General features: G+C 44.1%; 1 protein-coding gene across 2 annotated transcripts in view; it reads right to left on the reverse strand.

Annotated features, from left to right (window-relative positions):
• The window catches only part of DAD1 (defender against cell death 1), a 21,890-nt gene extending 19,757 nt beyond the window's left edge, over positions 1-2,133 (reverse strand). For both annotated transcript variants that reach the window (XM_010831233.1, XM_010831234.1), the window contains exon 1: positions 1,798-2,133. In XM_010831233.1, coding sequence (XP_010829535.1) covers positions 1,798-2,008 — 211 coding nt within the window. In that variant the 5' untranslated portion in view covers positions 2,009-2,133. The remainder of the gene's footprint in view (positions 1-1,797) is intronic.
• Positions 2,134-16,408: the final 14,275 nt, after the last annotated feature.

Consider the following 16,408-nt stretch of genomic DNA (forward strand, 5'->3'; position numbering starts at 1 on the left):
TGCTCACTGCAGCACCATTTACAATAGTCAGGACATGGAAGCAACCGAGATGCCTGTCAACAGATAAATGGATAAAGAAGCTGTACATACATACAATGGAGTATTGCCGCTGCTAAATCGATTCAGTCGTGTCCGACTCTGTGTGACCCCATAGACGGCAGCCCACCAGTCTCCCCCGTCCCTGGGATTCTCCAGGCAAGAACACTGGAGTGGGTTGCCATTTCCTTCTCCAATGCATGAAAGTGAAAAGTGAAAAGGAAGTCGCTCAGTCGTGTCCGACTCCCAGCGACCCCATGGACTACAGCCTACCAGGCTCCTCCATCCATGGGATTTTCCAGGCAAGAGTACTGGAGTGGGGTGCCATTGCCTTCTCCACAATGGAGTATTACTCAGCCATAAAAAGGAACAGATTTGAGGGTGCTGAACTGAGGTGGGTGTACCTAGAGCCTGTTACACAGAGTGTAGTCAGTCAGAAACAAAAAAACAAATATCATATATTGCCACATATATATGGAATCCAGAGAAATGGTACTCATGAACCTATATGCAGGGCAGAATAGAGAGGCAGACAGTAGACTTGTGGACACAGCAGAAGAAAAGGGTGTGATGAATTGAGAGTAGCACTGAAACATATACATTACCATGTGTGAAACAGATAGCTAGTGGGAGGCTGCTATGTAACTCAGGGAGCTCAACCCAGTGCTATATGACAACCCAGAGATGGGGGATGGGGGTGTGGAAGTGGGAGTGAGTTTCAAGAGGGAGGGGATATAGGTATCCTTATGGTTGATTCACTCTGCTGTATAGCAAAAACCAACACAACATTGTAAAGCAGTTCTCCTCCAGTTAAAAATAAGTTTTAAAAGAACAAAATTTAAAAAATAAAAAGAAATGCAACCAATACCCTTCCACAGCAACTATGAATTGCCCTGAATCCTTTTTCCTAAAGCAATTTTCATTTCTTAGACCCAATTACCTATTATCCAACAGCTATGAAATCACAATCCCCCACAAGAACTCCATTACTCCCTCTCACTAGGCATTTTCTTCAATGAAAAGCCATCAACTTCTCATTGGGGAGGAAGTTAGGGGGTCTGCCAATTCAATTTTAGCCACAGCAGCCTCAAACCCAAAGACTTGGCATAAGGAAAAATAAAATTCTTCTGATTGTATCACACCAATAATAGAATTATAAGAATGAAAGCTGAGTTCAAGACAGTAAAATAACAGCTTCAGAGTTGGGTTTTCCGTTTTAAAAGTTTACCAACTTCAAAGCTGTGTTAAACTTAAGTTAAAGATGAAATGCAGTTTTCCCTGGACCAATATGAAGTGAAGTGGATCACCAGGTTGAGGAGCAGAATGAAGGTGTTTCTAGATTTAAGTCCAGTTCTTCGGCGGCTTTTTGGCGTTAGGTACGACAACCTGAATGAGCCTCAACTTCCCCACTCACAAAAACACAGCAATGCAGATTACCCTAACAACTTCAGAAGGCGGTGGTCTGATACAGAACCGAGTACTGTGGAAATAGAAGTGAAGTCGCTCAGCCGTGTCCGACTCTTTGCGACCCTGTGGACGGTAGCCTAACAAGCTCCTCCGTCCATAGGATTTTCCAGGCAAGAGTACTGGAGTGGGTTGCCATTTCCTTCTCCAGGAGATCTTCCCAACCCAGGGATCGAACCGGGGTCTCCCACATTGTAGGCAGACGCTTTACCGTCTGAGCCACCAGGGAACTGTGTGGAAATAGAAGTACGCACCAAAGCAACACATTATTATTGAGATCACTTATAGAATCATTACCCGCTAGGATGAAGCTCCCCACACAAGAGATGAAGCCCGAGAGGAAGGAGTTGAAGGGGAAGGTCCCCACGAGGAGACAATAACCGAATTGCAGCGCTCCAGTCAGCAGTATATACAGGAGGTACGCGTCCAACAACTTCAAACGCTGAGGTGTGGCGCTCAAGTACTCTTCTAAAAACCGCGAGATGACCGACAACACAGACGCCGACATGGCTACAGTCAGCTACAAGCTGAATATTCCCGCCGGCCTACCCTCAGACTCCTAACTGAACAGACCACCACACCGGATATAGGCTCGGCGCATGCGTACAGCTAATATGCAAGCTCCGCCCTCCTCGAGTTGCCACTTTGCGCAGGCGTATAGGCCGGCCAAGGCGCGAAATAAGTAATGCGCAGACGCAGAATACGTCTACTGCCTGACAACTATAGCCAGAGAAAGCTAGTGCGCCTGCGCAACGGATCTGTCCTGTAGCTGGAGACGTGTACTCTTTTTGTCCTGTTTCCGCCGTCAGGTTAGTGACGCCCACAGTTGCTCTAGCAACAGGGTAGCGTGGGAGGAAGAGGAGGATAGGTTTTTCAGCGGACAGCGTGGCTACCCGAGGGTTCCGGCTTTCTTTGGTTCTTGGGCGTCCTAATTGGATCTGCTTTAAGTCAATGTCTGGCGCTTCCTGGGTTTCGGTACCCGCTCGGCCCTAAATCTGTTAAGGGCACTGACTGCAGATGCCTGTCCCAGATCATTAGAGGAACTCAAGTTGTCCCGCAGTGAGAACCACCGGAGCCGGTCACTGCGAAGGCATCAGTTTAGACTTGGTTATTGCAGAAGGCAAGTGCGGTGCGAAGGTGCGGGAACCTCCGCCAGACCCTGAACTCGATTTGGGAGCTGACCTCTTGAGGACGCTTAGAAATAAGTGCGGTAAAATCTAGTCCCGCAGGTGTTCATTCAATCAGCAGACATTTATTGGACGCCTCCTCCAGCCCCCATTTTGCTAAATTGTAGGTCGTTACGCTAAGAGTTGGACACGACTGAGCGACTTCACTTTCACTTTTCACTTTCATGCATTGAAGAAGGAAATAGCAACCCACTCCAGCAGCAGGTCGTTATGCTAGATTGTAGGTATCCTCAGGGAAATATGATATAGTCTTAAAAGAGCTGGTGATGGGCAGGGGCGGGGAGAAAGTCCATTAAATTGCATAAGGGTATATGATCAAGTTTGCTGCTGCTGCTGCTAAGTCGCTTCAGTCGTGTCCGACTCTGTGCGACCCCATAGATGGCAGCCCACCAGGCTCCCCCGTCCCTGGGATTCTCCAGGCAAGAACACTGGAGTGGGTTGCCATTTCCTTCTCTAAGTTTAGCAGCCTTCTATTCCCAAGCTATCATCTTGAACCTGTCGTACTATCCCAGAATGACAGCTCTGAAAGGCCTGTAAGAGCATTGCCTGGTGCCTTGTTCAAACCCTACCAGCTCCAACTTATTTTGCAGAGGAAACTATGAAGGTTTGAGGGTTTGTATTTTAACAAGTGAGATCAACTATTCATATCTAGCATTTTAACTTTTTGAAAAATAAGATATACCTTAATTTCTGGCATTTTCTGCGTTTTAATTTCATATGAATCTGACCTTCCAGACCTAGTCTTTCTCCCTCTGAGCTACAAGTAGTACATGAACCAGGTATTTTTACAGCTTACATTTAATAACTTTGATTCTAGGCATTCAAGCAAAACTCCTAAAACAGCAAGTTTCCTTCATTCATTTTCACTTCTTATTTGTGTTTAAACTGGAACCAAATGAGCATCACAAATGTACTGATTAACAGTCATGAGCAAAACCTTGCTTAGTTCTAGAAAGAAGAGATGTAATCCATGTCCTCAAAAAACTTTATAATCTATTTGAAGATATATTCATATTCACACTCATGGAGATTTACACTGTTATCAGAACTTCAATCTAAACTCTCTTATATTGCTGAGAAAAAAGTGCATAACCATGCCAGTTCTGAATTTCAATATAATAAGGCAAGAAGCCTCAGTTTCTCTGACAAGTTGAAACTTTCTCCCTGCCTCATCAGTAAGTAGGACGATAGCTTCCTCACCAGTATTCAACTTCAAACTTTAAAGACTAGGCGGATGCTGTTTAATCATTTAGGAGTGGATTCCTGAGGGGAATCATCCGGGCTCCTTCCAGTAGTCTATCCCTTATGTTTTGTCTACCTTTGATCCTTATCTACTATCATCATTAGCATCTCCACAGGAACTCCCAAAGGGGGAAAGCGGAAGAGATGAAAAACATCAAATTCACTTACTGAATACATCCTTTTCTGAGATCTGCAAAGTCAAACACAGATATAATGAACTAAAGCTTTCTCGACTACTTAAAACAGCAAGTAGTCTTCTGTGTTCAGTTTATTATTCTGTTAGGGGAAGCACACTGATTGAAACCGCCCACCCTGGCCAGGCACCATAGTAACTATTTGCATGAGTTGTTTTATTACAGGAGATCCTGCTAAGGAATATGGAACTAGTAAGCCACCACCAACTGGAAGAGTTCCGGAAAGGTCGAAAGGAGACACCGAGGACACCGCGTGTCCGTACACTTCCCAGAATCCCTCTCGCTAGCATCCATCTTGGCTGAGCGATACGTGTGCCACCAGGAAAGACTCTGAATTAGAATGATTGGCCAAAGACCACCTGGAAACTAATCCCATCACCATAAAACCCGAGACTGCGAACCACGCAACAGAGCGGTTCTCCTGGGTTCCCTTACCCTACTGCTCTCCACCCCGGTGCCCTTTCCAAATAAAATCTCTTGCTTTGTCAGCACATGTGTCTCCTCGGACAATTCATTTCCGAGTGTTAGAAAAGAGCCCAGTTTTGGGCCCTGGAAGGGGTCCCCCTTCCAGCAACAATTCTATAATCATTGAAACATTTTTTTGACTGATCTCTCAGTGGGAAATTGTTAATACTAGTGTTAGTTTCAATATTTTAAATCAGAATCTCTATGTAAAAAGTCACATCCTAAGTAGTGGACATACTCAAGACTCAGACAATCCTGGATTTGAGCCTTGATTCTGCTGTTTTGTTGTTGTTTAGTCGCTAAGTCATGTCCGACTCTTTGCGACCCCGTGGACTGTAACCTGCCAGGCTCCTCTGTCTTTGGGATTTCCCAGACAGGAATACTGGAGTGGGTTGCCATTTCCTTCTCCAGAAAATCTTCCAGACCAAACCCATGTGTCCTGCATTGGCAGGCAGATTCTTTACCACCGAGCCACCAGGGAAGCCCTGCTGTTGACTGGTTCTCTAATCCAGAACAAGTTAGTTAGTCTGACAGCTTCATTTTCCTCTTGTTCAAGATGTAAAGAACAATACCTGGCTTATTGGATTGTTGACTGAAGTAAAAATGCACAATGTGAGAGCTGTGAGTTTCAGTTTTACTTGGGGATTTACTGAGGACTATAGCCCAAGATCGGAGAAGGCAATGGCACCCCACTCCAGTACTCTTGCCTGGAAAATCCATGGACAGAGGAGCCTGGTAGGCTGCAGTCCACGGGGTCGCTAAGAGTCGGGAACGACTGAGCGACTTCACTTTCACTTTTCACTTTCATGCCCTGGAGAAGGAAATGGCAACCCACTCCAGTGTTCTTGCCTGGAGAATCCCAGGGACAGGGAAGCCTGGTGAGCTGCTGTCTCTGGGGTCGCACAGAGTTGGACACGACTGAAGCGACTTAGCAGCAGCAGCATAGCCCAAGAGACTGTCTCAGGTAGCTCTGAGGAACTGCTCTGAAGAGGTAGGGGAGAGGTGATCATGTCTTTGATTGTGGAGAAGAGAGTGGGTAAGTGCCGTCAAGCACATCTTGGTAGAGGGCTACTGCTAGTCACAAGGCACAGATGTCTTAGTTAATGATTTTAGTGCTTTTCTAAGCGTGGGGAAATGCAAGAAGTTGTGTTGCAGGAAAATGGGGCATGAGAGGATGGTCACTTCCCAAGTCTTCGGCAAGACCCTGGGATAAGCCACAAAGTGAGGGTCCTTGGCTTCCTAAAGGAAATAATTCAAGAACTAGATGAAGTAGAGTGAAAGCAGATTTATTGAGGGAGTTACATACTCCATAGACAGAGTGTGGGCCATCTCGGAGAGAAGCCCCATGGTTGATAGTTTTTATAGGTTGGGTAATTTCATAGGCTAACAAGTAGGAAGATCATTCCAACTATTTGGGAAAAGGAGTGGGGGTTTCTAGAAATTGGTTTACCTCTCACTTTTTGGGCTTTTATGGCCAATCTCAGAACTGTTATGGTGCCTGCGGGTATGTCATTGAGCATGCACATGTATTACAGTGAGCTTATAATGAGGCTCAAGGTCTATTGGAATTTGAATCTCCCACCATCTTGGGCCTACTTGGTTCTAAATGGTATTTTTCTTATCCTCTATTTTTTTGTGTGGGGGGAGGGGGAAGGGAGGGGGATGGAGGGCAGGCCACATGGCTTGTGGGATCTTAGTTCCTCCATCAGGGGTTGAACCTGGGCCCCTGCAGTGAAAGCACCAAGTTCTAACCACTGGACCACCAGGAAATTCCCCTGTGTATCATTCTTTTAATGGTTGTGCCCTGCCTCCTTCCCTCCTGTCTCAATTGGATTCAAATTTTCTCCTGAAAATATCCATCTGAAGGCCTGTTCTGCCAGTTTTCCCAAAGCACAGAGTGCCTCATTCCTGATCTCTGCCCTCAACTCCTTTCAGAGTGTGTTGAAGGTCAGCCACCACAGTGACTAATGACTCAATCCTTTTAGAGATACATGACAAGTGTGACATTCTTTAGTTCAAAGGTTGTGGGGATTAAATGAGATAATGTTAACAGTAACTAACACAGCACTTGACATAAAGTAAATATTAAGGAAATATTTGTTCTTATTAACTATCGTTAACCCAGGTAATTAACTATGTCTGCTTTGTTATTTCTCTGAATAATTAGAAGTTGGGCAAAGCACAGAGCCCCAGTAATTGGGCATGCAAAATAATGGGTACTGGAGGGACTGCAACTCTTATGGCTTTCAGAGGACAAATCAAATTAGGTTGAAGCTGAAATCAGTGTAGAACTTAGACCTTTTGTTACTAAAACACTGTTAGAGAAGAAAAACTATTTCCCTCTACTCAGGTTCATTGAGCCTATAATTAGACTGACGAAAGACAGATTAACAAGAGGAAAACCAACATGTTTCTTAACATGTGCATTGCACATGCATGGGGAACAGTCAGTAGTGACTCAAAAGGGTGGTCAGAACTTGGGCTTATATAACGTTAAAAAGCAAAATCCAACTCAGCAAATGTAAAGATTTTATTGGCTTTATTCAATAATTTATGAGGTAGCATCCAACCAACAGATATAAAGGTGCTCTGAGGAGTTATCTAAAATAAGAGACTTTTATAGGCAGAAAGGAGACAGAACAGTTAATTATACTAGACAAAAATCAGATTAGTTACAGCAAGGTCATTTTCCTTTAGGGGATGAAATAAAGTGAAGTGAAGTTGCTCAGTCATGTCCAACTCTTTGCAACACCATGGACTATAGCCTACCAGGCTCCTCCATCCATGGGATTTTCCAGGCAAGAGTACTGGAGTGGGTTGCCATTGCCTTCTCCAGAGGATCTTCCTGACCCAGGAATCAAACTCAGGTCTCCTGCATTGTAGGTAGATGCTTTACCATCTGAACCACCAGGGAAATCCTTTTAGGGGATGGCAGGGATCTATCAGGCAGATTACCTAATAGTACAGCAAACTACTCCAGTATTCTTGCCTGGAGAATCCCATGGACAGAGGAGCCTAGCAGGCTACAGTCCACAGGGTTGCAAAGAGTCAGATATAACTGAAGCGACTGAGCATGCACACAGTATTGATCAGGCAATCCCTGATTGTCTGGTTTAAGATTTCATCTCTGGGAGCACTGAAATTGTAATTAAGTTAGCATAAGTGACTCCATTTTGAGCCTGTTGTCTTGTTTTTAACAGTAGTATCTTAACCCAAGAAAGCAATAAACTTTTAGAGAAATAACAGAGGAAAGCAAGTTGTGAGTAAATATATGAAGTTGAGCAAGTAAATATATTAAGCATTAATGAAAAATAAGGGCTAGTTAGTAAAGTTTGTTATGTAGATTCCTCTGGTGCCCTCTCTGGGCTGATAAGGTCAAGAGTTTTCTGTCCTTCCTAGGAGAAGGCAATGGCACCCCAACTCCAGTACTCCTGCCTGGAAAATCCCATGGACAGAGGAGCCTGGTAGGCTGCAGTCCATGGGGTCGCTGAGGGTTGGACACAACTGAGCAACTCGACATTCACTTTTCACTTTCATGCATTGGAGAAGGAAATGGCAACCCACTCCAGTGTTCTTGCATGGAGAATCCCAGGGACGGGGGAGCCTGGTGGGCTGCCGTCTATGGGGTCACACAGAGTCGGATACGACTGAAGTGACTTAGCAGCAGCAGCAGCAGTAGAGAGAGGAGCAGGAACACCTTTCTGTCCTGCTTTTAGGCAAATAAGAGGAGGGCAGAGAACCTTTATTTTTAATTATTTATTTTTGGTTTTGGCTGTGCTAGGTCTTCTTCGCTGCTCACAGGCTTTCTCTAGTTGTGGTGAACGGGGCTCCTCTGTAGTTGTGGTGCATGAACTTCTTATTAAGGTGGCTTCTCTTGTTGTGGAGCAGAGGCTTTAGGCATTCAGACTTCAGTGGTTACAGCGCGTGGGCTCAGTAGCTGTGGAGCACGGGCTTAGTTGCCCAGCAGCCTGCAGAATCTTCCTGGATCAGGGATCGAACCCGTGTCCCCTCCATTGGCAGGCAATTCTTAACACTGGACCACCAGGGAAGTCCAGAACTTTTCTTGTATCTGTGTCTTCTCAGTTGCCTTCAGCTCAAAATAATGCTATACTAAAGTGGCATAGTTTGGGGTGGCATATTCTGCTACCCTTGAACACTCAACATTATAAAACAATGGGAAAGTGGAAGGTCAAGAAGTTCCCCTGATAAACAAAAGCCATGAATGTACAGTGTATCTCACTATGGTAAGAAATGACATTCTTTATCAAAAGAAACATATATCTTCCTAAAAAGAGGACCCTTCTAAAGATAATCTTTGTGTGAAAAAGTCTGTTTTCCAGTTCTTTTCCCTTTTATTTTCACTTTCTCCTTCAAATCCTTTTTTTTTCTTCTCTCTGCTATTGCATGTAACAGCTCCACCCTTTAAACTTTGGCCTAGTGTGGCCAAAACCCCCTTTCTTTGTATGACAGTATGATACAATAAGAAATACATATTTGTTCTTTATCTCCAGGTCTCATTATTTCCTAAGTGGTAAAAGCAATAGGAGCATCTTTTGTTATATTTGTTTTTGTCCCGTTTCTGAAATAGCTCCGGAGCAATAAAGGTGGAAGGAATGTCTTTTGCTTTTCATAACAAGGCCCTTTCACCACACTGGAGTTTATATTAATGAAGTGACTTTTGGAAAGCCCCTAAGGATGGAGGCTGGATGCCAGGGGAGCCAACCACATGATTCCCAGGTTGGAACTTTCATTTCCTTCTCAAGGTCCAGTGAGGGGAGAAGGGCTGGAGATTGAATTCAATCACCAGTAGACAATTATATAATCAATCATGCCTATGTAATGAAGCTTCCATAAAAAACTCTAACCAAAGGGGTTCTGAGAACTTGTGAGTTGCTGATCACATTTAGATGCTGAGAGGGTGACACAATCTAAAAGATAAAGGAAGTTATGTGCCTTTTCCCCTGTATCTCACCCTGTGCATCTGTTCCTTATGGCTGTTTCTAAATTGTATCTTTTTATAATAAACCAGTAATCTAGTGTTAGCAAGAATTCAACAAAGTAAATTTTAAAGATCTAACTGCCTTTACTGAACAACTCATGAATCAGGCAGCATCCCAACTTACCAGTAGAGAAGAGCTCCAGAGTTACAGAAAGGGAGAGGTTTTCAGGAGCAAGACAAAAAAAATCATAAACAAAAAAGATTATTTCAGGACTTCCCTGGTAGTCCAGTGCTTAAGTCTCCATGTTTCCTCTGCAGCAGGGGGCAGAGGTTTGATCCCTGGTCAGGGAACTAAGATCCTGCTTGCCTTTCAGCACAGTCAAAAAAGCAATAAATAAATAAAAAGATTATTTCAGGTTTAGATAACCTACCTATGGGAGACAGAATGGGTCCTTTTGACAAATTACCTAATCTTTCTTTGGAGGATGGAAAGCATCTCATTGGTCCTGACTAGAAAATTCTGCACTGTCTAATTAGAAATTGGTTTTAGCACAAGTGACTCCATTTTGGACCTGTTGTGTTTTTTCGCTTGGTTGGTTTTTGTTTGTTTTGTTTTTGTTTTTTACTTCCCTAACCCAGGACTGAACCCACATCCTTGGCAGTGAAAGCACGAAGTCCTAACCACTGGACTACCAGGGAATTCCCTGTTGTTTCTTCTTTAACATTAGTAAGTAAATTGTTTTCCTGGGGCCTGTGAACCATTGCAGTAAGTTATCAAACCTTAGGAGGGGGTCTTGGGAACCTCCAAGTTATAGCCGGTGATAAGAGGCACAGGTGAAACCTGAACTTGAGATTGGCATCTAAAGTAGAAGGAGGGGAGAGTCTTGTGGGACTGAGTCCTTAACCTGTGGCATCTGCACTAAGTCAGGGCAGTCAATGCCAGAACCGAGTAATATTAGGAACACCGAGTTGGTGTTGACTGAGAACTGGGAAAATGCCTAGTATGGGAAAATCCACACATTTGGTGTCAGAAGTGTTGTTGTTTGAGTACAGAAAAAGGAATCTTCTTTTCTTTTACTTTGTTTTCTAATATAATAAATAGGTTATTATTTTCTTTTAAAAAAAATGTTGAGGAATCTAATTGCAAACAGCACAAAGTCAAATTTCTCAAGTATCAAGTTTCTGATCTAAGACCTAGTACAGCAGCAAATAGCTTCAGTAAGCCCATATCACTTCATCCTAACATAACTGTCCTTGTAGTCCCTGATAGAACAGAATAACTTTACAGGCTCCTTTCATTTTCTTCCCTTCTAGTCTTAGGGAGTCCCATAAAGAGAACCCCTCAGTCTTGCTTCCTCCCTGACATCCATGAGAGTTTACCATATTGTCCTTTCCAAGGGCCAAACACTCTCCATAACACGGGACTGAAATCTTCACTGCTTGAGCAACACTGTCCAAAAGAATTTTCTGTGATGATAAAAAAGCCTCTGTGCCATGCAATATACGGTAGCCACTAGACACGTGGGTGGCTGTTGGGTGCTTGAAATGTAGCTAATGTGACTAAGGAACTTTGATTTTTTTAATTAATTCAAATCTAAGTAGCCACATGCGGAGAAGGCAATGGCAACCCACTCCAGTATTCTTGCCTGGAAAATCCCAGGGACGGCGGAGCCTGGTGGGCTGCCATCTCTGGGGTCGCACAGAGTCGAACACGACTGACATGACTTAGCAGCAGCAGCAGCAAGTAGCCACATGTGGCTAACAGCTATCATATTGGAGAGAGCGACTTTAGAGCTATTTTACTCACTTTCTTTGTTTAATCTGAGGGTCAGACCTTATTCATAGTTCATTCAAAAGGCAATGACACCCGTTTGAAACCAAAGCACAATCTATCCCTGGCAGACATAAGTTATCAGGTCATCAATTCCACCTATTTCCGAAAAATTTAATGTGATTTACAGGCACAGGAAAGAGGGTTTGTTAAAAGTTAGTTTCCATTCATAAAGACCATATTCATACTTTAATCATACATAAAATCATACATAATATCACATATGTTAGAGGTAAAAGGTACACTTGTACACAGTGTATTTTGTCTTGAAGCTGGGGAGAAACAAGTACCTTGTGTTTCTCCCCAGAGGCCTGCCTAGAGCAGGCCCTGAAAGTCTTCTCCATTCTATAATTCTAACAGATCCAGCCTAACCCTGAGATATCTCAGCTCTGGGGATGAAACCAAGCAGAGCCCTATAGGACCCTCCCTGGTACAAAAGCTCCTCTGTGTCCCCGTTTCTTGTTTGAAGAAAAAGGCTTTGTGGCTTCCCTGGTGGCTCAGTGGTAAAGAACCCGCCTGCCAAGCCAGGAGACATGGGTTTGATCCCTGATCTGGGAAAAGCCCACATGCCCTTGTACCACAGCTCTTGAGCCCGTGCTCTAGGGCCCTGGAACTGCAACTACTGAGCCCATGAGCCACAGCTACTGGAGCCCACAAGCCCAGAGCTTATGCAGCACAAGAGAAGCCATGGCAATGAGAAGTCTGTTTACTGCAACGAAGAGTAGCCCCAACTGGAGAAAAGTCCGAGCAGCAAGGAAGACCCAACACAGTCAAAAATAAATAAATAAATAAAATCATTTTTTAGAAAAAGTCTTTGGTCTCCTAGGCCTTCCCTGAGTGCCAAAGAGCAGACCCAAGCGGTTACTCATTAGGGAGATGAGGGAATACAGAAACAAAAGACAAGCAGTTAAGAAACAATTTAAAGCAGCCCTGGTTCCTCCCCAAAGGACACACATAATGATCTGAAATTTATGTTTCAGGTGTTCTCCAGGAACTAATGCCCCCAATCCAGGTGGAGGATTGTGACTACATGCTGAACACAAGCTCACAGACCTCAGACTGCTTGGAACCAGAAGGCTGATGATTAAAATTCCTGAAACCTCACCCTGTTAGCTCACCACCAACCAATCAGAGGAAAGTCATGCACCTTGTAACCCTCACCTCAAATGTTGCCTTTAAGAATGTATGTATGTGTATAACTGAATCACTCTGCTGTACAGAAGAAACCAATGCAACATTGTAAATCAATTATACTTCTATTAAAAAAAAAAAGTGCTCAGTCGTGTCTGACTCTTTGCGACCCCATGAACTATAGCCCACCACACTCCTCCATCCATGGGATTTTCCAGGCAAGAGTATTGGAGTGCGTTGCCATTTCCTTCTCCAGAGGATCTTCCCAACCTAGGGATCGAACGTGGGTCTCCCGCATGGTAGGCAGACGCTTTACTGTCTGAGCCACCAGGGAAGTCACAATATCTATTAAAATACATTGATTTTTAAAAATTTTAATAAGTTTTTTTTAAGAAGAAAAAATAATAACCCTTTCCTGAAAGCCTTCAGGGAGTTCAGGTCTTCTGAGCAGAAGCCACTTGTACTTCTGGCTAGGAGCCTACAATAACCACTATACTTTCCTTCACCACAACCCAGTGACAACAAATTAGCTTTGCTGCTCAGCGAGTGGACACGAGTTCAGTTCAGTAACAGGGACATCTTAAGAGATCTCTTAACTTTAGTTATAAAAGGCATTTTCCATATGTTCAAAAGTTTCCTACTCATGACCAACCTCTACAGTAGAGCTGATTTGGCACACAAAGACAAAATACAAACACCTCTGTACTGCCTCAAAAGATGAGGTCTCGAGAGATCTAATATCAGTTCCAGCCAGGTCATCAGTTGAATTCAGTTCAGTCGCTCAGTTGTGTCTGACTCTTTGCGACCCCATGAACTGCAGCACGCCAGGCCTCCCTGTCCATCACCAACTCCCAGAGCTTACTCAAACTCATGTCTATTGAGTCAGTGATGCGATCCAACCATCTCATCCTCTGTCATCTCCTTCTCCTCCCACCTTCAATCTTTCCTAGCATCAGGGTCTTTTCAAATGAATCAGTTCTTCACATCAGGTGGCATTTCAGCTTCAGCATCAGTCTGTCCAATGAACACCCAGGACTGATCTCCTTTAGGATGGACTGGTTGGATCTCCTTGCAGTCCAAGAGACTCTCAAGAGTCTTCTCCAACATGACAGTTCAAAAGCATCAATTCTTCAGTGCTCAGCCAGGTCTGCTGCTGCTGCTGCTAAGTCGCTTCAGTTGTGTCTGACTCTGTGCGACCCCATAGACGGCAGCCCACCAGTCTCCCCCGTCCCTGGGATTCTCCAGGGAAGAACACTGGAGTGGGTTGCCATTTCCTTCTCCAATGCATGAAAGTGAAAAGTTCTACATCTTACAGGTTTTCTGAAAAGTGGGAGATTCTGTTAACCTGTCTAACAGTGATGTAACCTGGAATATCCTGTATGGTACAGCTTCCAAAAGCCCTTGACACTGTCAATCAGAGAAAAATTGCACAAACTGAAAGTTGAGAGTTAAGTTTTATTTGGGGACCTTACTGAGGACTATAACCCAGAAGACAGCCTCTCAGACTGCTTTGAGGAACTGCTCCCAAAAGGGAGGAGCCAGGATATATTGCAGTTTCTGCTGGGGATGGGGGGTGGGGGTGGGGGTGTCAGGGGGTGGAGACATGTAGTAGAACATGGAAATCACAAAAACCAGACATCTCAAGTTAGTGATTTTAGTCCTTGACTACCTATAAGAATTATTCCTTAGATATGCACCTTAACTATCTAAGACAGACAGTTTCCTGTTTATCTCCATCCTGAATTCCCTTCAGGGCACACCATGGAGGGGTGGGCTGAGTGGGCAGCCAGCAGTTGCTCTGGCTGATGGCCTGATGGCAGGCAACATTCATTGTTTACTGGAACGGCAGGTAACATTCTTTGTTTATTGGAATTATACGCAACATTCCCTTTTCATAACACTTAGCACCTTGGTTTTTTTGGTGTGTGTTTTTTATAATTAATTAATTTGGCTGAATCAGGTTCCAGTTGCATCATGCAGGATATGTTGTTGCAACGAAATGAGTCTTAGCCACTGGACTACCAGGAAAGTCCCTGTTTCTTTACTTTTGATAATGGTGTTCTTAGTGCTTAACATTGGAAAAGGCAATGGCACCCCACTCCAGTACTCTTGCCTGGAAAATCCCATGGACGGAGGAGCCTGGTAGGCTACAGACCATGGGGTCGAGAAGAGTCGGACATGACTGGGCGACTTCACTTTCACTTTTCCCTTTCATGCATTGGAGAAGGAAATGGCAACCCACTCCAGTGTTCTTGCCTGGAGAATCCCAGGGACCGGGGAGCCTGGTGGGCCGCCGTCTATGGGGTCGCACAGAGTCGGACACGACTGAAGCGACTTAGCAGTAGCAGTAGCAGTGCTTAACATAATGCTGGGCTTTGAATAGGTATGTTAATAATAATAGTAACTTTTTAGCATAAACAAATGTACTAAATGTTTGAATTATCTTGGTTAATTCTTACAACAAGATAGGAGACAGAGGAAGAAAATTTAGAGATGCTATATAATTTACTCACAAACATGTAGCAAATAAGCCGCAAAGCCAAAATTGCACCCAGAATTCTGACCCTAGAAACTCTCTTCTAATTTCCAATGAGTCCTACTGAACTTTAGCATCTGAAGTGCTTCCTAAAAATGCAGCTATTAGTATCAAACCAAACTTAATGAATTAGAATCTCAGAGGGTAGGGTTTTAGAAACTTTTTTTTTTCCTTGGCTGCACCTCACAGGCTTGTGGGATCTTAGTTTCCCAACCAGGGTTCAAAGCCTGCATTGGAAGCATGGACTTAACCACTGGACTGCCAGGGAAGTCCTGGAAACCTGCATTTTTAAACAAGCCCTCCAGATAGTCATGCACCCTGAGGTTTAGGACCACTCTGTGGTAAGAACAAGTGACAAGATGGGTCCTCTTTTGTTAGTACTACTTTGCCCCATACCTTGCAAATTCCCAGACCCCTAAGCTCTAAAAATGCCCATTCTTTTTTTTTTTTTTCCATTCTCTCTTTTTAATTAATTTTTATTGGAGTGTGAAAGTGAAAGTCGCTCAGTCCTGTTCTACTCTTTGCTTGATCCCGTGGACTATACAGTCCATGGAATTCTCCAGGCCAGAACACTGGAGTGGGGACCCTTTCCCTCCTGCTTTACAATGTTGTGTTAGTTTCTATTGGACAGCAAAGAGAATCAGCTATACGTATACATATATACCCTCTTTTTGGATTTCCTTCTCACTTAGGTCACCACAGAGCACTGAGTTCCTTGAGCTATACAGTAGGTTCTCATTCAGATCAGATCAGATCAGTCGCTCAGTCGTGTCCGACTCTTTGCGACCCCATGAATCGCAACACACCAGGCCTCCCTGTCCATTACCAACTCCTGGAGTTCACTGAGACTCACGTCCATCAAGTCAGTGATGCCATCCAGCCATCTCATCCTCTGTCGTCCCCTTCTCCTCCTGCCCCCAATCCGTCCCAGCATCGGAGTCTTTTCCAGTGAGTCAACTCTTTGCATGAGGTGGCCAAAGTACTGGAGTTTCAGCTTTAGCATCATTCCTTCCAAAGAAATCCCAGGGCTGATCTCCTTCAGAATGGACTGGTTGGATCTCCTTGCAGTCCGAGGGACCCTCAAGAGTCTTCTCCAACACCACAGTTCAAAAGCAGCAATTCTTCGGCGCTCAGCCTTCTTCACAGTCCAACTCTCACATCCATACATGACCACAGGAAAAACCATAGCCTTGACTAGACGGACCTTTGTTAACCTATTTCATACATAGTATCAGTAGTGTATTAAATACCCATTCTCTTGAACTTCCTGCCCTTATAATGATAATAAGGTCAATTTAACACTGTGTTACATGAAAGAAGAAATCTCAGACTCTTCTGAGTCCAGCAGAAAGCCTAAAAAAAAAACAAACCAAAAAAACCCAC

Source organism: Bison bison, unplaced genomic scaffold, assembly GCF_000754665.1.
Source record: "Bison bison bison isolate TAMUID 2011002044 unplaced genomic scaffold, Bison_UMD1.0 scf7180017864526, whole genome shotgun sequence".
NCBI classification, from domain to species: Eukaryota; Metazoa; Chordata; class Mammalia; order Artiodactyla; family Bovidae; genus Bison; species Bison bison.